A 27380-nucleotide genomic window follows, 5' to 3' on the forward strand; every position below is an offset into this window, starting at 1 on the left:
AGCTCACGTGGATCTGCAGAGGATGCCATCACCCCTCCAGGGTGCACCCTCCCACCATCAGCTTATACCAGTGCCTTGTGGCAGTGAGCAGTGACAGCGGGAACTGCTGCCAGTAGTGTATTTTAGTAGAATAATAGCAATCTGCTATTTTTTGTGTATAATTATTTGCCTTTTTTTTTTTTCTTTTTGTTACCAGAGTGCCTCTGATGGCTTTTGGAAGTCAGTCGCAACCCGCGTCCCGAGAGAGCCTCATGAGATACGTATCCTGAATCCCTACTTCATCCAGGAGGCAGCTTTCAGCTTCATTGGACTGCCTTTCAACAACGGCCTCATGGGCCGAGGGGTAGGTATCAAACAGAGCAGGCAGAACCAAGGGGAAGGGCGAGAACAAGCAGCAGAGCAGTAGGATTTTGCTGTTCTTTTTCCTCTTGGCCTCCACAATTGAAGGGAAGGGCCTTTGGCTCTGTTGTGGGGGCAGTGCTCAGCCTACTTAAGGGAAGGCAAGATCCTTCCTTTTTGGTACCAGGAGATGGCTGTTCCAAAGCACCTTTTCTGGAGGCAGCCCTGAGGCTTCCAGCACCAGCTGGGTGATTTCCTGCCATGTGCAGCCTGCTAGAAGAGCACTTCTCTGTGTGGCTCCTTCCCAAAAGGAACGAGGAGCCCTGTATCCTCAGTGCATCTGGACGTGGTGCAGGTCATGCCACAATTTTATAATTTGCTGTCCTCAAGGAGGCTGCAGCCTAAAATCACTGATATCGCTCTGCTGCTTCTGTATCCCAGGTTTACTGTAAAAAAAGTGTAAAGGTTTGATTATGAAACTTAGGAAACCTAAGAAATTCTGATCTTACAGTGGCAGGTTTTAGATGTAAAAGCTTACAGAAGAAAACAACGTAAATATAGTTTTAGGTCATAGTTATTAACAAAACACCTTTGTGATCATTCTAGTATCCCTATCATTATAGGATATTTGCGGTGTCACAGCATGGATTTGGACTAGACAGAATAGTGCCTTATTTTCCATGCTCTAATTATGTAGAGAATTCTTTACAACATTAGAGAAATTTATTTCCTGAAGATCAAGTAGGTGGGTGCCTGGAGGTAAGAAATTCACCGCTTAAAATGCGGTGTGCAAGATGTACAGACAGATTCAGCCACAGAGAATCATTCTTTTCAAAATGAGAGCTTCTGGCATCGCTGCCTATGTATGTACAGAAGTTGTCGTATGGTCCTGGAAACACTGGATTTTAACTCCAAGTACTGAGGTTATCTTACCCAAATATTCCCTTCAGCTAGGATCTAGTGTACTTCACCTCTCTGCATTCACCGTGACTTATCCTTAGAAGGATGTGGTCTTGATTCGTGTTCCAGAAAATAAGGACTGATGCCCCAATGAGGGACAGAAATCATCAGGACTTTGCTTTTATTTTTTTCAGATTTGTTTTTATTTTTAAACACGTTATTTTAATACACAAGATATTACTTAAGCTGAGAGGAGAGAATCCGGAAATGAAAATGCTGTGAACTGAAGTTTATGAGGTTTTGATAGGTTGTTTAACACAGATCAGATTGGGAAATGAAGGCAACTAAATTGAAACCTCATGTTTCACTTCATGAAAGTGCATTAAAAAATAGTTTATGGAGCTTTAAGGCAAGCAATCTTTGCCCATGACCCCTGCTAGGTTGTGTAAATTGTAGTTTGTTCCTTGAGATGGGGCAGAAAGAGCTCTGCAGGTGCAGGTACATGTGTGGGGCCAGGATGTTAGTAGACTCCGTGTGTCTGGGCAACGATGGTTTAATATACTGATTCTGTCAGAGTTTAAGAACAGGGGGAGAGTACCTGTAGCCTGTTGTTATAAATTTTACTGCAGACGTCAACTATAGACTGGTGTTACAGAGCTGATTGGACTTCATTCTAGTGAACGCTGCTACATCAGTGCGAATGCTTCAAAGGAAGCCACTGCTGCCAGTGTAAAGAAGCTGAGGAGAATCCTGGTGGTACAGATTTGACTTTGTTTCTCTGAGAATTTAAATGGGAATAATGGAAATCAGAGCCATGTAGACCAAGAATCCAACTCTGATTAATGATTTGAGAGAGATCCAGCAAGATGAGTTGGCCCTGTGAGGCAAGCTAGAGCAAGGAGCATTGCTCCACAAGAAAGCTATGTGAACATAGCTCATATAGCAGCTGCAGAGCATAGCTGCTTGGGTTCAGTCATGCTGTAGGGCTGCAAGACGGCTTGAGAAACTTTACTCAAGAAAAAAGCAACCTGGATGGGGGCAGGTTGGTGCCTCCATGCTGAAAAGCAGGGTGGTGTGGTGGGCAAGCTACACACAGGAGGATCAGGGCTGGGGATGCCTCAGTAATCGAGGCCGACATGAAATCCTCACAAAGGGCAGTAATATTCCACTCCTCTTTGGTCCCGATGCCTAAATAAACTTCAGTGTGCCTCCTGCACACCACATATGGTAACAATGTGCTGCCAATTAACTTTGTAATTTGGTGGCTTTTTCAGCAAGGTTGAGGAGAGCTAGTAAAATAGTTCAGGGCTGATCTCAAAGCGTTTTTTCCCAGGATTCAATAAAGGCTGAATGTAGTAACAGCCTCTGCTTTGATAATATAATTTGGGCCAGATGGTTCTGGAGGATAGCAGGGGGGTGCAACTCAGACGTATTTAGATTGAGCTTGTGGTATTGGTGGCTGGCAGTCTGAGTGAGGAGCAAAACTGGTCACCCACAGTGAGCAGTGACTTCTCTCTGGGATGAGTAAAGCTTTTCAGTTTTCTCAGTCCATTTACTTACGTCTTCAGAAAAGAGAAAGCTCTTTCCTACTCCATAGAGACATCTTTTCTTGGGATAAAATGATGATAAAGAACTTCAGTGTAGGATCCTAGTAGCATCTGGGGAAATTTAAAGACATGTCAATGCCTGAAGCTGGTTTAATACAAGAGAAATGAGCTAATCTTGTTGATTAAAGAATCCTCTTAATGAATGGGCACAGGCCTGGCTGACTAACTAGACAATGGTGTATGCCTGTGGTTTGTGTTTTGGTGGAAGTTCTGCATTTACAGGTCTTTTGGGCTTGAACCCAAACAGCTGTGGTATTGCAGCCGGTAATTCAGGCATGCAATAACCTACCCTACACTGCAGACAGATTACTGGGGGACAAGCACAAACATCAGTTCAGAGGTGGCATTGCCTGTTGCATGTAAAACAATCCGATGGTTATTGCTGTGGTGCTTTTTACTCTATACTGAATAGTCCTATCCACTCTGTAGTACTCAGGGCCATTTAAGCAGTGACTTTCTAGCTGCTGAGCCATGGTAAGAGGAGACTGGGAGGGCATTTCAGGTGACACAAGTTGTCAGGACTCTGATCAGGGACTCTAGTGCAGAGTGGTGCTTGTGTTTCTCTCTGCTGGAACAGTGCATCCAAGAAACTACTTATGATCTAACTTCTTCTGAGACTAAATTCTGCTGCCCAGAATTGTAAGCCTTGGTTTGTTCCTATCCTGAAAATCCTGGAGATCCTGTCTGGGTCTATAGACCTCATTAGGAAGGTAAAATATCCACCTCTGGACTTCACCCAGCCTCAGCACCAACTTGCCAAAGGAGGAGCCATGTGCAGAACTGCCATCAGGCCATGTGCAGGAGTGTTATCAGGTACCCCACCATGGATTAGCACCTCTGCAGAGTGCTGACAGCCCACATGCACTTGGGGATTAACCTCTGATGCTGGAGCGTTAGCACTGTGTGCCCTAGGGCTTCTCTTTGCTATGACATTGAGTGGACAGGCAGTCTTTCTGGAGATGCCAATGATGACCCTGGTAAAGCACATACATGGTTACCACAGAGCAACTAATGCAGTAAAGTCATGCCCTTGGTTGCCTTCTGTTAAATATTTCAGTCCTTAAGAAACACTCTTTGCATTGAATGGGAATGTGCTCTATTACAAATGGCGAATCAGAGCTTGTGCATCGGGTTAGATGCCATCAAAGGTGTTAGACTTAGGCTAGGTTGTGCAGGAGCTCAGCAGTGAAATGACTAAACTGAAGCTGCTGTGCAGCTTGTCGTGTCTCCAGGCTCAGGTCCCTAGCCTTTCCATTTTGCTCTACTGCAAACTCTGCCGGTTCTGGAGGCTCCCTTGTGCTTACAGCAAGGGACAATTACGGGACGTGAAGGAAGTGTTGGAGATGTTCTGTTCTGTCTTTTGAAGCCCAATATTGTAGCTGATTCTGTACGAGCATGGAGGTAGCTATGGAATCTCCTGTGACAGGGACTGCTCCACAGAATGCCAGGCACTTATCTGGTCACAGTAAGTGATGCTAGATTCCCTTTTGTGACGTATTTCCAAACTTGCCAGCTAGGGGAAGCAAAAAGTATTTTTCACATTGTTTCACATTTCACATTGGGCAAACATAAATGAACAAAAAGAAAATGCAGTGGCTGTTCTGTACAGCATGTGATGGCTCTTCATAGTTTTATTTTGTATTTCTTCTGTTTTTAAAGCTTTATTGCTATTAAGTGATCAGGTCTGCAACTGATAAAACTATGGTAGCAATTTTTCTTGGGTAAGCGTTTTTTCAAGTTTTCCCTCAAATTAATGTAGTAGTCAAACCAGTTTGAGTATCTAGGTGTGGTATTATTGGGGGGGAATTTCTTATTTAGCAGCAATCACCCTTTTATTTAAAAAAGTAACAATTGAAATACTCCGAACAATCCAATATACTTTACCCTGTGCTAAGTGAAATCCCATAAATAACTGGAATTCATTTAACATATTAAGGGAGGCAGATATTTCTAAAAACAGATTTACAGCAGTCATTTCCTTCCAGTCCAGAAGGCAGTGACACAGGAGTGACCCAGGCATGGAATGAAAAGCACTAAGAGATTTTCACATGCACCAAGCAAAAAACATTTACAGTCCTCTGCTTGAGTTGCCAGCACTGGATCTCCAGCACGGGTCCAGAGGAGGGTGGGTGTTCATCTTGTTGAACGTCTTGTTTTTATTTCTATGAGTAGAAGGTCTCCTCAGAGGGTCCAATGGAAGATGAAACAGCAATGTCTTGAAGACAAACCTTTCATCTGTCCTCTCACAGCAGAGAACAATGGAGGAGGATTTTGGAGAACCTGTCGTATGTCTGTATAGCTAAAGACATTTCTGGTTCCCTGACCTGGTGGTGCAGCCTGGCTTTGTTTGCAGCACATGGAGCTTGCAGTGATCCCTGACTCTGCACAAGCCCTTTGTATAGATCTTTGCATCTCTTCTCTTTATGCTATTCTTACTCAGGACCCACCATGCATGTGCTCACCCCACTTATGGAAGGCGTCATGCCAGCAGCTCCTGGAAGGAGCCATGCTCTGTATGCACAGGCCACCTTTGTGCAGCTCCACCATGGCAATGTGGTGCTCACCACTGCTATGTTTGCTGTTAGTTTGCCTTCTGCTTTCATGGAAAGCAGCATCCCAGTGTGTGACAGGGCCCGGGTACCTCTCAGAGTGCCGGTTGCTTCTGCTCAGAGCCACGTTCTTCACCAGCCTCCTCTGGTGTATCGGTCCTGACCAGGTGCCTGTCCGGCCCAGTTGTGGCCAGGGCTGAGGAAGAGGAGAATTGTGCAGGAGGCCTTACCATAGGTGTATGAACCCTTCTCTCCAAAACAAGGACCTCGTTGGCCTAGTTGGAATATCCACCGTCCCAGCAGAAGTGGAAGTCTAGCCTAGGCCTAGTGGATCACGGGCCACCAGGTGCTTTGAGTGTTGCTCACGCACAGGAGGCTGGCACAGCTCCACACACCGGGGATGTGTAGGCCAAACATTTTTAAGCATTAAGAGGTTTTCAGGTATGCTTCTTAGTTACTGCCAAGCCATCAGGTTGAAAGCAGCACTGCTTGGTGGTACAGGAGTACCCAGGCACATACAGTGCCATGAGCAGGAAGACAGGATTATGAACCCTGAGGGGAAATGTTGGGATTGTTTTTTCCCTAGTAATGGCCTAAAATAACAAGAGGCCTGCTCAGTTGTTTGAGAAAGTTTTTTATTTTCATAACTCAAGACAAGAGGTGTGGTGGTTGCTTTGGTATGTCTTTGGGGCACGGCACAAGGGTGTGTGTGCTGAGATAGCACTGACGCACCGTGCAGGGCATAGCAAGCCGGGTTTGGCACACCATGTCCAGGATGCCTAGCTTCTTTTGGAGTGACCTGTCCCCCAGCTTGCCCCGTAGGCTGTACTGGCTCATTAGGTCCAGATTAGAGCTTAGCAGCAAACCAGTTTAAATGCTACCAAACAATCAGAAGAGCTTGGAAGCTGCGTAGATGCAGCCAGAGAATAATTATAACTATTTCCTCTCTCTGATACATGTTCCCTCTCATTTGCCGATTCTCCGCTGAGAAAAGAGGAGACCCCTTTCCTCTGGATCTGGAGAACACTGCTGGGTTGGCTTCTCTGTAGTACAGCCCAGGATCAGTCCCTAGATCCGACAGGTCCTTCTCTTTCTTGTGCCAGGTGGACAAGAGGCAGTGCTTCATTTTCAACAGAGATAAGGAGGAGCAGAAACTCAGCACACTGTCACGGGAGAAAACTGCTCAGTTTCTATAGTTTACACCAAATCAAGACTAAAGAATTCTATTGACTTAAAAATAACGTGTGCTTAACCATCAGTCACACTGCTTTTATACTTCTGTGCATACTGGCTCCATCTTTTTTCCCTCCCAGTCTCTCAAATTCCTCAGTTCCTGTTTAATCTGTCTGATGGTTGATTCCTCTTCAACGTAAGCAGTCTGGGGCAAACACCGTGTTTTGTGCATTTGATCCACATGCATCTGTGTGCACACAGAGTTTGTACTCGTTTTCTCTTCTTCTTCGTGGTTCTATAAACCATGCCATTACTAAGGGTGGGCTCTGCCTTGGTGCATCCACTGTACTCAGTGAATAGCAGGGATGATAATTTCTGCAAGAATTTTGTAAGTGGTCTTTTCTATTCCTTGTGGATCTCACTGCAGCAGTAGGATGTGAAGCTTCATTTCAGCAGTAAAAGTGTAAGTGGATACAAATCTTGGTCTTCAAGGGGGACAAATGTAATAGGCTGTAGCCCCCATAGGCATGAATATAAATAAGGCATCATTTAATTAAAAACTGTCATCAGATCATCTGTTTCTGAATGTGATTTTAGGACTACACAAAATTATTTTGCTAAGGGCACAATTTGAACTTCTGATAGTATTGGGTGTTAAACAGATTATTTGCCATAAATCCGGAGGTTAGGAAATCTTTAGTATTTTAATCATTTTACAGAGGAGCAGGCAGTACGGAGATACTGGGATGCCAGGAACTACTAAAGGACAGAAGTAGATTAGAAAATTATCTCCTATTTTTCCATAAAGGCTGTTGCAGGATTTATACATAGAGTAAAGTGAAGCAGGTATTTGGTGACCAAAGGGAAGTTCACTTTTGATTTCTGTTATCAGTTACTCTCCAGACAGAAATAAGAATATACTTGAAAGAAAGTTATGGTGGTTTGGCAGTCCTCCCATTAAGGTTGGGTAGTATGATTAATTCTCTGTGGTTTTGCAAGACTCACATTAGAAAGTTAGCTCTTGAAAGTTAACTTAGCCAGTTAAATTCCCTCCAGGCAAAGACCCCGTGTCTCCCTTGAGCTGTACCGTGGGAATGGGCCCCGTATAAGTGTGGGTGGTGTCAACGCCATCGTATTCTCCAACAATGACATGTTCTCAAAAACGTAACCATTTACTCGCTGTGTTTTGGACACTGTAACTATAGCTCAGCTAAGGGAAACGTTTTGTGGCACGTCCACGTATCTGCTGATGCAATTCAAGCGACATTTGAGTGTCATTTCCTATGTAAAACATAAAGCTGAGAATATCTGAATATCTGAATTTGAATTGCCACGCATGGGAAGACAGGATATTCTTGTGTACTTTGAAATTTAGTGGAATTTTCTTATCCTTGCTGAGTAAACTTCTTCTGTTGTTTTTTGTTTTTTTTAAACCCATCCTTGAGATTTTATGATGACTAGTGAATTAACAATTAACTAAAGTAACCAGAATAAAACCAATATTGTTTGTGGCAAACGTGGTCAGTATAAAATGAAGGTAAACAGCAAAGCTGAAATGACTCTGCCTTTCTTTTCCTAACATCTAGAGCTGGCCCAAGAGGATGTAGTAAGGTCTTTTCATTTCAAATGCGCACTGTTACAGTTGCATTGCAGATGTTTGAATTTAATGATCATTTATTTAGACGTGAGCAGTTTTTGCATTTTTTCACGTTTGCATATTAGTGTAACATCAGCGCGTTGTTATGCAGAGCGTGTTGAGCTCTCCATAGCACATGGGTTGTGCTCCCAGCTCTGCTCATCTCAGCTAGGTACGGGTGGAGTTCTTTCCTTGCAAAACATCAGTCCTGGGACATGGTCAGGCAATCAGAAGTGAGCGCAGGAGTGTGCTGCCAAAAGCGGGTTCCTTTGAATGAGAGGAAGAAACTCAAAACATGTGCGTTCCCAGTCTGTTGTGAACATGGGCGAAATGCAATAGCATTGCTCGCTGGTACAGGATAACCCCTCTTACACGCAAGATGTAAGCACACATTTGGTTTCTACATCTCAGCTGAGATGCTGTCACCCTCAGTGACTGTCTGAGCATGCCCTCTGAATTCATGATAGCTTTGATATGGCGGTATTGGATGTCTTACAAATAATGATAAGATGTGTGGGTGGATTTCTCAGCCTCTCCCTAGCCCCTGGGGTAAAGCTACCTTAGCAGATTGATCTGGTTAATGGGGAGTTGGAAATGTCTGTGAGCTGGGGTTTTACACTGGAAACACTCATCCATCACAGCACTCATGCTCATCTGGACGCACAAGAGCACCACCGTCCAGCAGCACTGTAGAAGCCAGATGAGATGGGAAGGGCTGAGGATAGACTTTGGTGCAAATGGCAAGTCAGCAGCAGGAAGAGGACAATCAGGGGTGTCCCGACTCAGAGGACTAGCAGCAGTCTTTGAATGACTTCCCAGTATGCTGGACCAGGAGCGTGGCACAGGACAGTGCCCTTTGCCTGTGGGGGTGTCTCTGAGCAGAGGAAGGAGTCTCAGTGCACACTGGCTCTGCCTGGTCTCCTCTCCATCTTCTAGAGCTGTTTAAGGACCTCCTTACAGCTTTTGCCATCACTAAAATAAAGCATTTGTACTGTTCCTCACTTCTACTCTGGTGTGGTGGCCCATTTGGGACAAGTATGCCTCATTAGCCTAGCTCCTAGCTGGAGGTCAGTACTATGTGTAGACCTGGAATCCAGCCTTTAAATGTTTTTTAATTTCAGAAAACTAACATGTCCACTGTGACTTGTCTTCCAGCTCGTCTGCTGCCCTGTTCTCAGGATAGCAAAACTGCGGGACAGGAGTTTGACCATTGGTATTAGTCCTTCTGCCCTGCAATACTCCCCTGGAGAGCTGGGTCATGGAGTCTCAAACAAGAGCCATTGCTTTTGTGCCAGGTGCTTTGCAGGAAGCAGGCTAACAGGATTTTCTTTACAAGTTGGGAAGCTGTTGACCCTGCAAGCTGGCACCGGCCATTTCATGTGCAGAAGTAGCCAAATACCTTGTTCTGGATTTTGTGCTTAGTAGTAGTAGTTTTCCTTTGAGCAGAGACAATAAGAGGAAATCTTTGACAACAGAAATGGCGACTTGCTAATGACTTCCATTCCTGCTTTCTTTCCTCTCAGAACATCCCCACCCTGGGAAGCGTAGCAATAACCATGGCGCTCCACAACTGTGATGAGGTGGCGGTAGCTGGGTTTGGCTATGACATGAGTTCCCCCAATGCACCGCTGCACTACTATGAGAACATCAAGATGTCTGCCATCAAAGAGGTAGGGAGCTCCTGCTGAGCACGTCTTCTTCCCAGGCCCACCGACCACCCCGACCGTGGAGCCTGCCCGGGACGGTGATCGACTTCCAGCTTTCCTGCGTGGGCCAAACGACAGCTCCACCCAGGCATTTGCCCGTAAAACTCCAGACATTCCCCCAAGCGCAATGTGTGTTAAAAACAGTTATTTCTGCTGGGAAAAGTTCTCTGGAATGTGCATATAATGTGGTTCCTTATTCTCAGAGCGGCAGAGAAAAGCTCTGTGTAAACGTTGAGCGGGGTGAAAGGGAACAAATATGCTCAGGGGTTGAAAAGATGTGGCCTGCTACAGCTTTGTGATCCGTTGTATTGCTCTCTAATCCATGTGCTGCTTCTGCTAGATGATCCCCTGCTCAGCCCCTGTTAAACGTGGGGGAGGTGAGATTAGCCTGTGCAGGCTGACCAGAGCAGCAGTTAGCTAGTGTAAATGCATGAGAGAATGGAGCATGGAGGCTGCTCTTCAGAGCCACATCTGCCTTTGAAACATTTGCTGGTGCTGTCCCAGTGAGATGAACAGCCCTTTTAGAGGAACAAAAGCTCTCACGGTGGTATAACGCAGCAGTATTTCAGGTCTGGCCATTTTCTGTGCTGAACTAGAGCAAGCTTTGCCACTGGCCTCAGCACCTTCTGTAGTGGGAAGAGCTGCTGACTTTTTGGTAGAGCCCAGTCCTTTCTGGCACAGATGTGGCCCAGGTCTTTCTAAAATTGCTCCCCCTCTTCACTGGCTTCACTGAACAGAGGAACTTTCTCTGTCCTACTCCACATTGTGAAAACAGTGATGTTCAGAGGGAAAGAACGCTTGTTGTGTTGTTCACGGACAGCTGCTCTCTGCTGGCGCTTATATTTGTCACCTCAACTGCTGTGCCATTGATCCAGGTCAGGAGGGAAGCCTGGAGGTCGTGTTTTTCCAAATCATAATATCATATATATCCTAGGACTCAGGCTGGACAACCTTAGGCTGACTGAGAGGAATTAGCAATGGGTACCAGTCAGCTTGAGAAATGGGAAGAGCATTTCTAATTATCATAGCAATGAGGCTTTGGAACAACCTCTCAGTAGAGACCAAGAGAAGAAACTAAGATTGGGAAAAGACTGTGAGGAGGTCCCTAGATATGTCAAGGAAAGTACCTCACAATACATCCTTGTGATCCTGAGGTACCTTCTGGGCCTGTGGAGGTAGCAGAAAAGTCTGTCTCTTCCAAGACAGTCTGCTCTTGGACATGGGGATACTCACAGCAGGTGTCCTGTGCCAAGCTAGGTTTGCAACCTAGAAGATGTCTCTAGCATCAGGGACACCCACACAGGAGCTGACAAGAATGAAGTCGTCTTGCTCTTGCTCCTTGCACGGGTCAATGGAAAGAGTTGGCAAAAGGCACTGGATGACAGGCTGCAGCCCTCTGCTGCAAGAGAGGTGTTAAAATGCTCCAAGGCCTCCCCTGGGAGGCACTGATGCAGGTAACGCAGCCTGCAGTACGCTAGAGGGAATGGGTGGGCCCTGGCACTCGGTGTCACTCTTGCACCCGCCCACTCTCTTGTGCCAAAAGCTGCCGAACATCAGCAGGGAGCAGAAAAGCTCTTGCAAACAGTTTTTCAAAAGAGTTCAGAGGAAAAAATCGGGAAGCACCATGGAGAGGGGTGTGCAGTGAAGCAGGAGCTCTGCCGTGAGTGAGCTTCCCATTCCTCCGTCCCCTTCCTGGCCACTTTCTGCCGTGTTCCTCATTGCTGCCAGCAGGCTGTGCATGGCACACCGAGCCCTATCACACCCACATGCATTTAGTCCTGCTTTTCCAGGGCCTGCCACCCCATCTTTTGGCTCCTGAGAGCTAGCCAGTGGACACATATCTGAAGTTGCCAGTTCAGATTGCTTGGATTTTTGATTCTCGAGGTCAGCACCCTGAACGAGCTGCAGAAACCAGCGGGAGACAGGAGGAGGTCGCTCTTGGGCACTGTATGAGGTCTCAGGGATAAAGTTGGCAAGGCACAGGGCACGGATGGGGATGAACATGTGAAATGCAACCCAGTGGGTCTCCGATAGAGACCAGTCCGTGCCTGGTTTGACAGGCCTCTGTTGTCTGGGAGCTGTCAGTCGGCATGTCCAGGCTGTTCTGTACAGAGGTGAGGGAGCGTTGAAAGGGCTGGTGGAGCCTCACTAATTTAGATGTCAGTGGGTTTGTTTCCGCAGCCGGGGCTGCTGATGAGAGCTCTGCTGAGCTGGTCCTGGGAGGAAGGTTCCTGTTCCATCTGAAGGCAGGTTATATGATCGCTGTCTGCCTGTCTAATCCTCACGTGCTCACCCGCAGGCTCCTCTTACATTTCTTTGCCGTGGTACAAGAAAAGCCATCTGTTCCCGAGTATCAATAATTAATGCCCCTCCTGCCTCTGCCCCTCCCTATATGACAAATTGTTTGTGATATTGTGGAATGTGAAGAGCAGAAAGAGGATTGCATTTCTTTCTCTCCCATTTAATATTAATGGTAGCTGGTAATTGTTAGTCACCTGAGGGTGAAGTTGAAAGACAAAGGGCACGATAGGTGGGTTCTCTCTCCTGCAGTTGTCCTCAGGTAACTCACGAATGAAGATTTGCCCCACTCTGGACTGGAAGCACTCTGCACACTCACTCAGAGACCTGCACATGGTTTGCAAATCTAGAGGCTGACCTTCATTGGTACCTTGTGGCAAACCTTGCCATTGGTATTGGCGAATTGAGAGTGACCCAGAGCCAAGCTCACAAAGGTTTTCATCTCTTCCATCTGCTCTGATACCTAAAGGCCCACTGGGGCATCTTCCTCGGTGTTACCTTTGGACCTCCAGGTTTGTGTCTGCAGCTAGTTCTTCCTGGTCCTCCAGGAAGCTGAGAGTGTTAAATAATGGTGAACTGTTGGTAGGGGTGGAAACTGAGCCCAACTGAAACTGCACCAGCAGGCACCTGGGGGCTCTGATGGTCCCAACACCTACAGCTTCATTCTTGTGACCGTAAGAAGAGAGCAAGCAGCCTGCCAGGCATGGCCCTGGCTGGCTCCCTAAACACGACCCCATCCCATAATCCGACTGCCAGGCTCCTCCAGCCTGAATGACTGACAAATCTTCAGTGTTTAAGCCTCGAGAGCAGCTGCAGGGAAGCACTCCAGCTCCACCCTGAAACCATCATTGTCTTTACAGAGGAAATGTAAACATCGACGTCCTGGGGCTGGAGGTGCTACATGTGTGTGTGGCATATGGGATCCTCGGAGACATCCATCCATCCCGTTCCCTTATCTCATGTCTGCAGGGGAAGGGGCCTGCAAGGAGCGTGCGCCCTCTCAGCAAGGTGTGTCGCTGATTTACACTTGAGGCCTGCTTGACATCTCCCTGGACACCCTTGAAACCCTGTGATTCATCTCTGAGGAATTTGTTCTGATTACATAAAAAAAAAAAAAAGCCAGCAAAATACACTTGCTTGCTCACAGCTGGGCGGAGATGCCTCTCCCATGCCAAGACTGAGGTGATAAAATCTCTGTGGAAATGCATGTGATTTTTCCTGTTGCTCTGTGGGATCAATGGCTGCATTTCCAAGAGGCGATGGGGCAGCCTGGGTGTACAGTTTTGCTTAGTCTTTGCTTTCCCCGATGGGGTAGAAGCCCTCAAGGTCCCAAACTGTGCTGGATTGCTACCGCAGGAGGCAGCTGCCTCCGCTGCTTCTTGCAGCATCTCAGACTCCCAGGGGCTGGACAGACATTTCCTGCTCCCAAGGAAAAGGCTCCACGAGGAGGCAGGTGCTCTGGAGCTTTATCTGTGGTACCATTCAGGGCGATGGATGCAGTGATTAATTCCTTAGGGCCCTACTGTGGCTGCAAAAGGCACGTGGATTCTCCTGCTCTTTGTGAGTGCCCATGGGAATAAATTTGTCTGGTTTATACCTGGGTGGTTTCTTTACCCCCTGTCTTGGGGGCAGCACAGTGTGCTCCAGCCAGTTTCTGTCCTGGGAGGCCTTGTAGAGGAGACCCTTTTCTGCTCATAAACATGCTCTGGAGAGCACACATTTCAGGCCATGAGCTGGAAAATCAGCACTTGCAGTGCAAAACTGCATCACAACTCCGCTGCCTAGCACCTTCTCTGTTGATCTAACCTTCTCCCCGTTGTGTCTGGGGATGCAAAGTCCTGGCACACATTTCCATGAGGGTTTTCTGGGCGCTGTGACCTTGCTGCTCTCTGGTCCGTTACTGGGGGACAGCTGCTCCATGGACCTCATGCCATCGTGTGAATTCTCACAAGTCATTTTTTTAGCTCTGATCTTTTTTGTTCTAACTTACAAAACGCAGAAGGTCTAAGCCTGTCATCTCCCTTCAGTTACTATTTTCCCAATTTCCAGTAACTTGTAACAGCTTTCGACCCTTGGCTGCTTCCCTGAGCGCTGTACAGAAAATGAATGAATCCTTGCCAAGGTGTATGCTCACTTGTTTCTGTTTTCATGGTGATGAGCCACCAAGCTGATTTTTTTTATAGTTTATTATATTTTAATTTCTTGCCCATGTCCTGTAGTGCTTCCTGCCCAAGTACTCCATAAAAGTGTATTTTTGTCACAGGTCACTGTCTCCTGTTAATGTAGAAGTGTCAGATCCACTGGGAACGTAAAGAAGGAAACATGGAAATGGAGGTGAGGAAAAAAGGAATCGTTTTAAAAGGGAGTGAAAGGTTTTCAGGATTAAAAGAAAATGAATGAACCCGCCTGTCTTACAATACAACTTCACTGCTAATAGCAAAGCAGGTTAGTGTTTCAGGCAGAAATTACTGCAGGATGGGAAAGTGACAGTGTTTAGAGTAGTAAAAACATACCCGAGAGGCGCTGATGAAACCGAGAGCAGGAGGCTGTGTTAAATCATGAGAACGAAGCACGGCACCAGCTCCCAGCATCCTTCCCCGGTGTGCTCTGCCCTGGGTGGCACCACACGGCCTTCCCCGCGCTCAGGGCTGGTACAAATGGGGAACACGTGCTTAAAAACCACCCTTATCAGTCAGATCCCATCTGGGGCTGTGCCGGCGCTGCTGCTGGCTGCTCTCCCTTTCTCTGCAGCCGCAGATCAAGCGGCAGCGCCGCTGCTGTCGGAGGTGTCAGCTCCTTTGATACAGCTGTGCCCGGCACCGCAGGCACTCGCTGCCTGACCCCAGGGGGAGCCTGCCTTTGATGGCTTCTTTCTGATCCCTGGCTCCGCTTCCCCTGCAGGTCTTTGTGGGATGCTGGAGGACACCGGCTCCTAATGCCTCTCATTCAGGGTGTGTGAGGGCTGTCACAAGGGCCGGGGAGGTGGGCTGCAGCATGCCGTGACACACAGCTTTGTCTCTGTCTCCCCCCGCCAGCAGCCACCCCTCACAATAACCCGCAAACATCCAGTTTGGAGTCTCAGCCCGTGAAGGCACAAACAATAGCGCTTTATCATCATCTGGACTCTCTCTGTGAAGCCGCCCTTTGCATTTAAAATCAAGGAAAGTTGCTTGGGAGGGGGTGACGGGGCTGCTGCAGGCCTCCAAGTACCTAAAAGTTTGCGGTAGCCAGCAAGAAGAACAAAACTCCTTTGAAAGCAGGGCAGATGTCTGGCCTGGTGATTTATAGGCTGAAAACACAGCTATTCGAGCCTGGCTGATGAATTGCCATCGGAGTACAAGGAATGGTGCGGACTGAAATGGAGGTCAGCTTTGGAGGGGGAGGTTAGGGGCTGGGGCAGGGGGACCTCTGAAAGGGCAGTGCTTTTTCTTGGGGCCCGCGGTGATGACTGATGAGGTTTATACATTTTTGCCTTTGTTTAAAAGCCACCTGTTTGACAGCATTTTGGCGGAACGAAGGCCTCACATGCTGTTCCTGTGCGTAAGGACTGTGTGTCTGTGTAATACAAATCTAGGGAAGATTGATGGAACAGCACTCACGCCTGCAGCACAGGTACTGCGTTGGTCAGTAGGACAGAAATATGGTAACGCTTTCAGGGTACCACTGAGCCCTAATAGCAGCATGGATAAAAACAGAACTAAGGTCTGGTGAAGATCTCTGTGCCTTTGTTAAGTGGAAAGGCAACGGGAGGTGCTCTGTCACTCAGATGGTTTTTCCAAAAGAGAGTTTAATAAGAGGAGAGTTTGATAAGCTGAGTGCTGGGGTGGCACTTACAGGGGGTGCTTGGTGGAGCTGGGACACACGTGCACACGCAGGTCTCTATTGAGGCTTAGCCTAGGAGAACTGGCTAACAAAAGCAGTTGCACTGAATTGGTCAGGGACTCATTATAGAGGGGAACTTAAAATCTTTTTTTTCCGCAAAAATTGTCTGCAATTCATGTTTGTAGCAAAGGCAAAACTAACAGTAAAGGTTCGAGATGAAGCTTTGTAAATAACTGCTTCAGAGTGGTGTTGGAGGAGCAGGAGAAAGCATTAGGCAGAGGAGACTTCAGTCTGTCGGTTGGAAAGGACAGAGGTAAAGTGAAAACCTGCAAAAGTTGGGCTGAATTAGATCTCGCAAAGGAAAACAAAGCAAATACTGCATGGTCCTGCTGCAAGCAAATAATATTGAAACAAGGAAAGAATTATGAGGGCTGTGGCATCCCAGGAGGTAAAGGATGTGGAAGGCATAGGGATTAAAGAGTCCAAGTGGGAATTGTGTGAATGAACACGTTACCTCTATAAGGGAGATGGGGTGAACATGAGGGAAAGGGTGACTTAGGGTGGTAAGTTCATAGAAAGAGAAAATGACTGGGTCAGTAGTGAAAGGTGAGAGCTGTTTGAGTTAATGCGCTGGGTATGAACGCCTGAAAGATCCCTGTCCCTAATACCACGGTGTTGAGCCAGCTAAGCTGCAAGTCCAGAGGAAAAGGTCTTCAATAAATCTTATCAGGTTACATGTGGTTCCATGGGATTAAATTATAGTGGATATTATACCTTTATTTCCTTTCTTTTTCTTCCCTGAAACGGCAGGATGGGAGTGAGGTAAGGAAAATAATCCTGTCAAATTCAGAGCTCCTAATCTGACCTCAGAGGTACTATTCAAGAACTATTCAGAACTTCAGAGCAAAGTTTAAATGAAAGAATAATTAAATCCTGAAAGCAAACACAACATGGATTTACCAAAGGCAGGTTACAAAAACTAATTTAATATCTTTATTTGATTTTTTTTTTTAAATCGTTCCAGGGACAGAGGAAGTGTAGCAGATCAGTCATCTGACGTTCAGTTAAGCGTGTGAAACTGTGCCATGCGAGGTATTAGGAGTTAAGCTTCAGAAGCTACGGTTTGGTGCAACACCTGTATGTGAACAGGCTCTGAAGAGGAAAACAAAGAGCAGCACTGAATGGAGGGCTGGGAGTTCCCCCAGAGGAGGTCACGTTCAGTGTTTGCATTAATGATTTTTGGCACAGGAGGCGGTGGTGTGCAAGTCGAATGTGTGATGATACAAAGCCAGGTGTGGTCAACACACAGGAAGATCAAAAGACCATCCAGGAAGACCACGATCACCCTCAGAGCAGGAGCGAACTGGATGGGATGGAACCTAATGAATGAATGGAAAGTCATTCAGTTGGGACAATAACAGAACTTCTTATTATAAACTGGGAAAGCATTATTTGACAATGACAGAGGAGGGAAGCGCTTCGATGTGTACTAATAAATCACAGGATAATTCAGGATGCAAGGCTATTACTGTGGGAAATAAAAAGGCAAATGTAGCTCTGGGGAGACTCAGGGAAAGGACTCCTGGTAGAGAGAGAACTGCACAAGGCAATGGTGAGCCCTTTTCCTGCTTCATCACAAGGACAGAGGGAGCAACTACGCCTCTGAGAAATCTCCCAGTTTTCCTAGGGGAGATGGAGAGCCTGTTTTGGTAGGAGAAAAAGAAAGCATGGCTTCTTAGCTTGGTAGAATGAAGGTTGAGAAGAGATACAATAGCTCCCTGTATATGTATTAAGAACAAGCAAGAGCTAAAAGAGCTTTTTAAAATTTCAAGTTGCTGTAAGAATGACTGGGCATAGAGGAACTGGGAGCGATTCTTTCTTAACCATGAACAAGAGAATTAAGAGAATTAGCAGCAGTGAAGGCTGCAAAATGAGCTCTGTGCAAGGGACGTTGCCCGAGAAGCACCACTTCTTGCTGCCACCGTGGTTTCTGTGCGGGTTTTCAGGGAGAAATGCTGCTGACTTGCAGAAATGTGGAGGATGTAACAGAACTGAGAAACCTCTGACTTTGCAACCTGCTCTTTTGCTTGAATGCATTCTTTGTTGACTTCACTCTCTCTTATTTAATTTCCCTGTATTTTATGGCATTGCAACAGACTTGATAAGACTAGCATGCTCTGAAGCTGAGCCGTTGCCCCACTTGTAATTGACTGCAGATGGTGAGCTTACCTTCCTTGTGGGTTGGTCTCTGAAACATTTTCTCAGTCTTAAAATACTCCGCTTGGCTTCTCGTGAAGGGACAGAGGATGTTTTGTGCTTCCTTGTGGAATCAAGAAAGGAGAGGTGGTTCTGGGGCTGCTGCATTTGCATAGTCCTGAAAGGTAGCTTTAACCCATGATAAATTTTGGTCTAATAACTGTGACCAAACACTCATACATCAGGCCCACTGCCACCCCCTGGGATGGACAGCTCTAACAGTGCACGTGCTGGCAGAGCGGCTCTGCTGCTGCTGCCACTGAAAAGAGCAAACAGGGAAAGGCCCAAAGCAAAGGAAATCCCAGCCCGCACCCCAAACAAGAAGGGTTCTGGAGCCTCCTGGATGTTCATTAATCCAGCCATGGCTCACACAAGCTGCCCGATTGTTCTCACAAGCAGGAGCTGGACCGAGCACCTGCTTGAAGCCTGCAGCAGAGCAGCGAGGGCAGAGCCCCTCTGCCAGGTCACAGCAGCAGCAGCGGTGTGACGTGCAGTGACATAAAGCTGGAGGTGGCACTGTGTGATCCAGGCTGCTCTGCCCCTGGCTGGAGCTGCAGGTTCACAGGGAAATAGCTGGACTTTGCTGCTTGTGATGCTGAGGTGTAGCTTCAGGGCTTAGGGCAGGAGCTCTGTGAACGTAAGCAATTCTCCCTGGAGGATTAGGAAATGAGGCAGTGACGGCTCAGTGTGCATGGGAAGAGAGCGTCAAAGCAGTCAGAAGGGACAGAGAGCATCTTGCCAGGGCAGCCAAAGCACATCCAGTATCCAAGGGCAGAAAAAAGGCTGCTTTGCCACAGTACTCTCAGCAATAAATCACTGGTGTTGTGGCTGCTTCATGTCAACCTCCTCCAGGTGTGCATTCTGCTCACAGCACTCTGCATAAGATGTCAGAATTAGTGCTCTGCCAATGTGACCCTATCCATGGGGACGTGGGTGCCAAAGCATTGCCTGTCCCTTACCACTTGTTGCGGCTCAGGACACTGCACCAGCTGAAAGAGATGGCCGGGACACCTCGCCCAGGAGCACGGTGACACAGAGCACTTTGGCTTACCCAACAAGCGGTGACAGATGCTTGGTGTGATGCAGAGAGCTTCCCTTATGGCAGGTACAGCTTGGTCGTGGCCCCAAAGTCAGGGCCTGACAAGGGCTGGCTTTTTATGAGACCTCTCCAGACCCTGTGCCCACAGCCAGCAGCACCACATGCCAGGTTATTTGCACCAAGCAGTGTGGAGCCTGCAAGACTCAGGATCCCAGGCAGGTTTTGCGGTGTGTTCTGGTGCCTTTCCCGTGTCGGCAGTGATGGGAGCGAGGTGCCTGCCTCTCCTTGGCAGTTTTGAAAAATCTGCTCCGGATCTTCTCCCCTCTGCGGCCGCCGGCGCAGGAATGCAGTCTCCCTCGCCTGATTAGCTCTGTCTGTCAGTGGGGTGAGTCCCTCTCCTGCAGTCAGTAACCCGAGCTAGTGTTGAAGACATGCCTCATGCCTCCTGTCGGGTGGAGCAGCACCGCACCGAGCGCCCTGCTGGTGCTGCTTGCGGGGGGACGAAAGCCTGTTCCCCTCCCTCTGTGGGCTCACACCCGACCGCAAAGCCTTTGAGGGCACAGCCACAGCCGGCAGCCAGATACAGGGATCAAGTGGGAGGCTAAATTTCCCTTACATGTGGCTTTCTGCTTGGAAAGAGGAATTTGTGGCAGTGACCAGAGCACAGAGCAGCCTTCATGCTGAACAGCCAAGGTGTTTGCGCCTTGCCAGCAGCCGTGCGTGTGGTGCAGGAGAGCGCAAAGTGCCCAGTTTTACCATCCACCTCCTGTACTTCAGTTCCTGCTCCCTTGTACCTTTCATGCAGACAGATTTCCTCCTGCTGTCAGACGAGGTGCTTGCATGTCCTGAGCTGATGTTTCAGGTGGTTTGAGTTTGCCTAGAAGCGGCTGCTCCCCACTTTCTGTACGTACCGAGGGGCACAAGCAACTCATATGGGTGAAACCAGTTGACCTTTGCTGTGTGCTGAGGCAGAAGGGCACGGAGGAGGGATCAGCTTGTGCTGTGACATCTCGGGCACGGCCAGGCTCCCTCCTGCTCCAGGTAGGCTTTGATGAGCTGCAAGCCCAGCCGGATACAAACTGCAAGGGTGCTGCAAGGCACGGAGCTCCTAGCGCAGCCCCGGTGCCAGCAGACACCGCTCGCTGCCTGCTGGCAGCAGCACACGCACCCTTGGCTGCCTCTGCCGGCGCTGTGTGCTCGTAGCAAGGGGCTGTGCTGTCGGGAGAGGCACTGCTGCACGGCGGGGACCACGCACAGGACCCCAAGGTGATGTGCCACACGTGGGAAGGCCTCCAGCACGCAGGGATCCTGGCTCTCCTGCTCCGAGGGGCAGCCTGTACGGCCCTGCTCCTGCAGCTCCGTGGCTCTCAGTGCTGCTTCTTAAAACTCAGGTTGTTTTTTTCTGTTATCACCCAGCTTTCTTCCCAGTGCCAGTTTTCAGTTTCTGCTGTCATGCTAGCAGAAGCCAAGCACTGAGATGTTTCTCGGCGTTGTCCCTGCAGTTTGCAGACGGGGTCTTCTGTGTTTCCAGTCTCACACGTGGCCATGCCGTTACCTGTGCTGCTGCACCCTCGCAGCATTTGAGCAACCAGAAGTCAAAAGCTTCTTTTGAATGCAGGTTGCAAGATAAGACCTGCCTGATCTCTCAGCAGCTTTACCTGTCATAAATCCTGTGTGCTGAGGGGACAGCAGTATGAGCGCAGAGCAGCAGGAGGAGAGGCGCTTCCAAAACATGCTGGAGATCTAGCAAGGGACCATCAGTCCGTGGCACCTCTTGGCACCAGAGAGGACACCCGCAGGTGACAGGACAGCCACGTGCACGCTGTGTGTGTGGGACACAGACAGGGCTCTGCAGGGAGGTGCCACGGTCTGGCAGAAGGCTCTGTACTTTGCTGCTTGAAGCCATTTCTGGGATGCTCCCATCGAGGTATTTTATCATGGCCCACATCTTATTTAGAGCCAAGGTTACCTGCTGCCCAGAGCGCTGCCCCGAAGGTGTGGAAACCCTTCCTGGGATTCCTGTCTGGCCGGGAGACTTTGGGGAAAGTCGCTTTGCCCTGCTCTGTGTCTGGCTCCCCAGGGGACACGTTCCTCCCTGCTTCCATTAAATGCTTTCCCAGCACCAGCGCAGCGGGGTGATGGCAGGGCACTGCTGCAGCCTGCTGCAGGGCACACAGCGGGGGGCTGACAGTCATTGCCCTCAAACGCCTGGCTCAGAGACGTGCCCGTCCCACCCCTCACACTGTATTAGCGTGACCTTTGGCAACTGATTTCCTCTCGGTAGGGCCTGTGGAGACAGGAGCTGGCCTTGGTGAGGCTGGGCGGGGGATGAGCTAGTGTTCCAACTCTCCTCTGTCTCCTCGGCAGAGCCCCGTGCCAGCTGGAGGCCCACGACGTGGGGTGCAGCAGCGTGCTCGGCCAGGAGAGCCGCTGACCTTTGTCTTTCTCCTTTCCTTCCAGTCCTGGACGCACAACATCCAACGGGAGAAGGAGTTCCTGCGGAAGCTGGTGAAAGCCCGAGTCATCACCGACCTGACCAGTGGGATCTGAGCGGCCGCAGCCGCCGCCTCACAGGGAGGAGAGGAAGACGCACGCTGCAGCTCCGGGAGCAGGCACCGGCAGCCCCCCGCACGAAGCCCGCTTCACTGGAGACACACCGAGATGCCCGGGTGCTCCGGGAAGGCCCTCTCGCATCGCCAGTCTGCAGGAGGGCAGCACCTGCTGCCCCCAGTCCCAGAGCTGGCAGGAGGCGAGCAAGGGGCTGAGCGGGCACTTCTTGAACTCTGCATTGCAGACGGATCTCCTGTATCCAGAATTAAACGGGACAGACTCAGGAGAGAGAAGGAAGGTTTGTGAATAAAACGATTTGTGCCAAATGGGAGGTGACGCTGCCCCAAGGCGGCGGTGCCTGAATGTACAAAGTATTATTTTTTAAAGAAACTCTGCTGGAATCATACTAGAAATACCAAGGTGCAAAGCGAAATCTGCTTGTGCACAGCCCTGCGAAAAGCTCGGCCTCGCCACGCTCCGTCTGCATTGTCGCTGGCCTCAGGCCTTTCCCCGGGAAAACAAATCCGTCCAAGACTTCAGTGTTGTTGGTGCTGCTATAATTTAAAGGGAGGGTGGCTTTCCCTCGTTCTCCACTTGGAGCTTCGCGTTGGAGATGAGCATGGGTTTGTTTTTCTGCACTTTTCCTCGCTTCCTGCGTAGAGGCATCAGCGGCCACTTCCTTGGCTGTGTTTTCTGTAGCCGGTTGTCCTGCCCCGACTCTGCCCTGACCCTGGCGTGGAGCAGGGAGCTGGTGGCTTCCTCTGCCTGCAGCAGCCCCTCACGGCCGTCCTGCGTGTCACGGCGCTGCCGAGCCCACCTCGCTGTGCTCGAGGCCTCCAGGCCCCTCGGGTTGTGCCTGCTGTGCGGGGCCCTCACCGAGGCGGTGCAGGTCGGTGTCACCGCTCCTGGACTGCGCCTCGCCGCGCGTCGGGGGGGGAGAGGAGTGATTCGTTGTTTGGAAGGAGGTCAGATGTTGCGTGGATATCTGAAGCTTGGCAGTTTAAGAGCGGGCTGCCGAAGATGTTTTACGTTCCAGGCTCGATCGTGTTCCCTGGTCCGTGACCTCAGTGGTGGTGGAGCCTGCTGGCAAGGCTGGGGGCCTGCTGGGAGCCCTCGCCTTCTGCTTGGCCCCTGCTCACTTCATTTCCAAGCTCCTCCTGTGCTGCTCCTCCTGCTCTCAGGAGCACGTCCCTTCCTTTGCTCTCTTGGTCCCAAGATGCAGTATTTGCACATTTGATTTGTATATGTATTTCAGAGGAGCTGGAATAAACTGAGCAACGTGGCCGAGCGAGAGGACGGCGGGGTGCTCTCATCCACCTGGAGAGCGTGGGCAGAAGAGGGATTGCAGGGGAAAATCGGGTGGAAAAGGGCTTCGAGGCAGGAGCTGGCCACACTGCGCCCATGCAGGGCACCATCCCCACCTCCCTGCACATTGAGGCCACCACGGGGGTCAGCGGAGGGGATCTGGGAGGTGCTCCTTTCCCTTCCCCTTCCCATTTCCCTTCCCCTGTCCCTCTGGCCTCTCAGCTAGGCGATCCCTGCGCCCCCCAGGTACGTGCCTGCCCCCAGGATGCTCCGTGAGGTTTCCAGCCCAGAAAGCTGGGGTGTTCAGCAGGTTTTTGACCATCTGCTGTGGCAGATACTCACTTGAATGTTCTCCCCTAATTTTTTTTGCTCAAAGGACTGGCGGTCCTGGTACTGGACCTGGCCAGGTGGTGGCATCTTGGTGCTTGAACTGGGTCTTCGCCTGCTGCTGGGGGAGCCCCAGGGCACCGAGGCGGGTGGTGGGCCCCATCCAGACACTACAGGGAGTGGAGGTGCCAGGGAGCAGGTACTGCAGCCAGGAGGAGGAGGGGAAGAGCCTTCAGTATCACTGCTGGGCTCCTCCCTCCCCCCAGAGGAGCTGTGGAGGGAGCACCCCCAGAGACAGCAGAGCATCACTTTGATTTAGTCTGTTATCACTACAAACACGTGGCACGGTCATCTTCCAACTCGCTGCTCCAGGCCCAGGGCCCCTGCTCTGCTCAGGACCCGCTGGGAAGCTGTCCCTGCAGCGTAGGGGCTCTCAGGCTGCGTGGCTCAGGGTGACCGTGGTGGGCTGGGACACCTGCAAGTGGGGACAGCAAGGAGGGAGGTGCTGGGGGGCCACGGCTCCCCTATAACTCACTGTCCCGTTTGACCCAGGACTCTCAGCAAGGACATCAGCGGGGCAGCTTCATCCACGGAGCATCCCACGGCCAGGCCCTGCGGGTGATGCTGCCCCGGGGCAGTGCGTGGCGCTGGGCCTGGCTCCTGGAGGCCTCTCGGTGGCTGTCTCCTGGCGTGCACCTGCAGCCACCTCCCGCCCTCCGGGACGCCGCAGCCCTGCCAGCTCGGAGCGCTGCACGCAGGTCAGAGCAGGGTCAGTGGGACGGATGCGAGTCTTGGCCTCTCCCTCGCCGTGACTCACCTTTTCAGCTCGGAAGGGAGAGCCCAGGGGAATTCTCCACGGCCTAAATATAGAGCGGGGTTGCCTGCTGCGCGGAGAGGCCAGCGGGGTGGCAGGGAACCTGCCTGGAGAGGGGCTGGGGGAGCGCCAGGAGGTCGGGGTGGGGGAAACCCGTGTGCCAGTGGGGCTCTGCTCCTGCTGGTGTGGGCAGCGGGGCTGGGGTGCCACCGTGCTGCTCCCTGCCCGCAGCATCACCCAGGTGAGGCTTGGCCGTACCCTGGGCTTGAGCTCACGCATGCTGCATGGAGGCAGCACCACCAGGGAACGTGAGGCCGTGGGGGATCTGAGCCCGGCATCCTCCGACCAGCACCTCTGTGATTCCCCGGTCCCCTTTCTGCCAGGAGGGAGATGGGGAAGGAGCAGGGAGGCTGGGGACGGGCAGCACCAGATGAGGGCTTCCAGGTGGGCTGGCAGGGAGGCAGCCACCACGCTGAGCTCCGCCAGCAGCAGCGGGGTCCCTGCGGTCGGTCTGAGTGTGCATGGGGTGCGGTGACCCCCTGCCACCCCCGGGTGTGGTGACAGGGCCACCACCCAGCCTGTGGTGTCACAGAGGGACCTGCTCCGAGGGTCGGGGAGCTCGCCAGTGCTGTACCGAGCTGAGATGTAAGAACTCAATGAGTTTTTAAAATTAGTTTTAGTTTCTGCGTTGTTTTTTTTTTTTTTTTTAATTTTCCCTCTAGGTAGGGAGGGCAAGAGTCTTGCAGGCTCCTCCAAGCCGGCTTATGTCACATCAATTCAGTCATATCACAGAAGCAATAAAGCTATCAAACGAGCTTGGCTGGCCTCTTTCTTTTGCTGCCTTCGGCCATTTGTAGGGGAGGCAGAGGGATTCCCCACTCGGGCTATCCCCAGCCTGCTCCAGCTGCTGGCTCCCCCAGCACAGCGCCCCGAAGGCACCTCCTGAACCCAGGGGGGTGGCTCTGGGGCAGGAGAGGGCTGTGCTCCTCCTGCCTGCTGCCTGAGGGGCTGGGAGAGGGGCTCGGGGTGGGCGCACAAGGTGTCGGGGGGCAGCAGCCCCCTTGTACGTGCGGGGCTGGCCATTTGGAGGTGTTCTGCTGTCCCACCTGTTGAGCTGTGGAAGTCACCCAGCCTCAAACCACCACATTCCCGTGTCCTGCTGAAGGGAGTGATGGGGGCACCGTGGCCTCTGCTCACCCCGCAGGCACCTCTGTGCCCCTCTGAGTGGCAGCAGAGGCTGTCCCAGCCGCCCTCCCCTTGTGGGGAGCACTCGAGGTACCAAGCCAGGGCTGGAGGGGACAGAGAGGACCCCGGGACCCTCGCTGTGATCCTCCCCATCAAACCACACCGTGCCTGACCTCGGGGCACGCGGAGGATGCCGGGGTGACGGCGTCCTCCCTGTGGCCACCTCTCCCGGGGCCTCCCCGGCAGCGGGGCCGCTTGCAGCCGCTCAGCACCCCGCGGGTGCGGCCCCGGGGAAGGCAGGTGTCCGGCACAGCGACCTTCTCGCCGCCGCATCCAGGAAGGAAGCAGTTTAGGAAGCCGGGGGCTGAGGCCGTGACCGCCTCCAACACCTGCCGGGGCCCGGAGGGAGGATGTGACCCCTGCCGTGGCCCCAGCCGTGCTGGGGAGCTTCCAGGGCCGTGGGACGAGTCAGGGATGGTTTCGTCACTCGGGGGAGCTGGGGGGGCTGCTTCCAAGTGGGTGACAGGTCTGACGGACACCAGGGGTGGCCTCCTGCCAGCACCGGCGGGACACTGCGGAGGCGACTGCCTCCCGGGAGCACGGCTACAAGTTACGGAGCCCCAGTTGGAGCGGGGAGCGACTGGAGCTGCTCAGACCCCTCTTCTCCACGCTCCTTTTCCAGACCCTGACAGAGCAGAGCCACCGCTGCCACCCCCGCACGTGGCATGGACCTGAGCCGGGGAGCAGGGCACGCGGGGACAGCCACGTTAGCAGGAGCAGACGCTTGGTTCTGGTAGCAGATGTCCCCAAAGGAATCACGTCGCCACCAGGACAGGGACAGCGCAGCCGGCCTGTCTGCGTCACAGCTCTGCTGCTCCCCACGTGCTTGGTGGCGAGCTCCGTGCTCCAGGGCAGAGACAGAGCCAGGGCCCCCGGGTTTATGGGGTGTCAGCCACAAAGGGGGCACCCCCCAGGACGGGACAGAGGGCAGGCTGTGCACAGCCACCCCGGTACAGGACCGGGGGCACCGTGGGCACCACAAGGGGTCCCCTGGACACCCCGCTGTGCCATGCCCACCCCCAGCATCGCACCCAGGGCCAGCTCCCAGCTGAGCTGGGACACGAGGGGACACAAGGACCAGCCCAGCAGTGTGCAGGGAAGGTGGGAAGGGACGGGGCACCCTGCCTGGGGCACCTTTGGCTGTCACCAAGCCCCACAGGCACGGCCAGGGGTCCCGGGGCATGACGTGCCACCCATGGGGAGGCTGTCCAAGCAGGCAGCCCCCTTACCTCAGCCTGCTGCCCTGCGAAGCAGAGTCCCATTCCCCAACCCCACCCCTGCCAATTCCCCACCCCAGGGCCACCCCTGTGCCCCCAAACCTCAGGAGCAGTCCCAGGCCACAGCAGCGGGGCAGCGAGACCCCCACACCCCATGCTCAGTCCTCTTAGGGCAGGAACGGTGCCTCTGGACCCTCTGCCACCCCGCTAGCAGCACCGGGGACAGCTTGGCCACCACCCCCCGGGCCAGCACATTCCCCGGCAGGTGCTGCCACGGGAGGGATGCGGGAGCTGTCATCCTGCGAGGGATAATCCGGCGAGACGAGGCCAGGCCAGGCCAGGCAGCCTCGTCTCGTCTCAGCTCACACGCTCCTCCAGCCCTTCCAGACAGGGTCTGGGCAGCGGGGAAGCCGTCAACGCCGCTTTGGGATCGGGGAGCAAGGAAGGAGCCCAGGCCAAAACCCCAGGGGCTCCCTGGGGCCGGCGTGCAGCCACGGCGTGGCCGCTGGCCCTGCTCCAGCCAGGGAGAGTTATATAAGCCCGGGGAGGCTGCGAGGAGCTGCCCGGGCAGATGACACGGCCGGCAGCATCCCGGGG

The 27380-nt window shown here is 51.7% G+C and overlaps 1 protein-coding gene across 6 annotated transcripts in view; it reads left to right on the forward strand.

Moving 5' to 3' along the window:
• Positions 1 to 25136, forward strand: part of ST3GAL3 (ST3 beta-galactoside alpha-2,3-sialyltransferase 3) — a 171409-nt gene extending 146273 nt beyond the window's left edge. For 5 of the 6 annotated variants that reach the window (XM_082766140.1, XM_082766139.1, XM_082766141.1 and 2 more), the window contains 3 exons: positions 197 to 343; positions 9728 to 9874; positions 21786 to 25136. In XM_082766140.1, the coding sequence (XP_082622266.1) occupies positions 197 to 343; positions 9728 to 9874; positions 21786 to 21875 (384 nt within the window). In that variant the 3' untranslated portion in view covers positions 21876 to 25136. The remainder of the gene's footprint in view (positions 1 to 196; positions 344 to 9727; positions 9875 to 21785) is intronic. The other variant, XM_082766142.1, reaches the window with a different exon arrangement.
• The last annotated feature ends 2244 nt before the right edge of the window (positions 25137 to 27380 follow it).

The sequence above is a fragment of the Aythya marila genome (genome assembly GCF_965140915.1).
Source record: "Aythya marila genome assembly, chromosome: 8".
Taxonomy (NCBI): Eukaryota; Metazoa; Chordata; class Aves; order Anseriformes; family Anatidae; genus Aythya; species Aythya marila.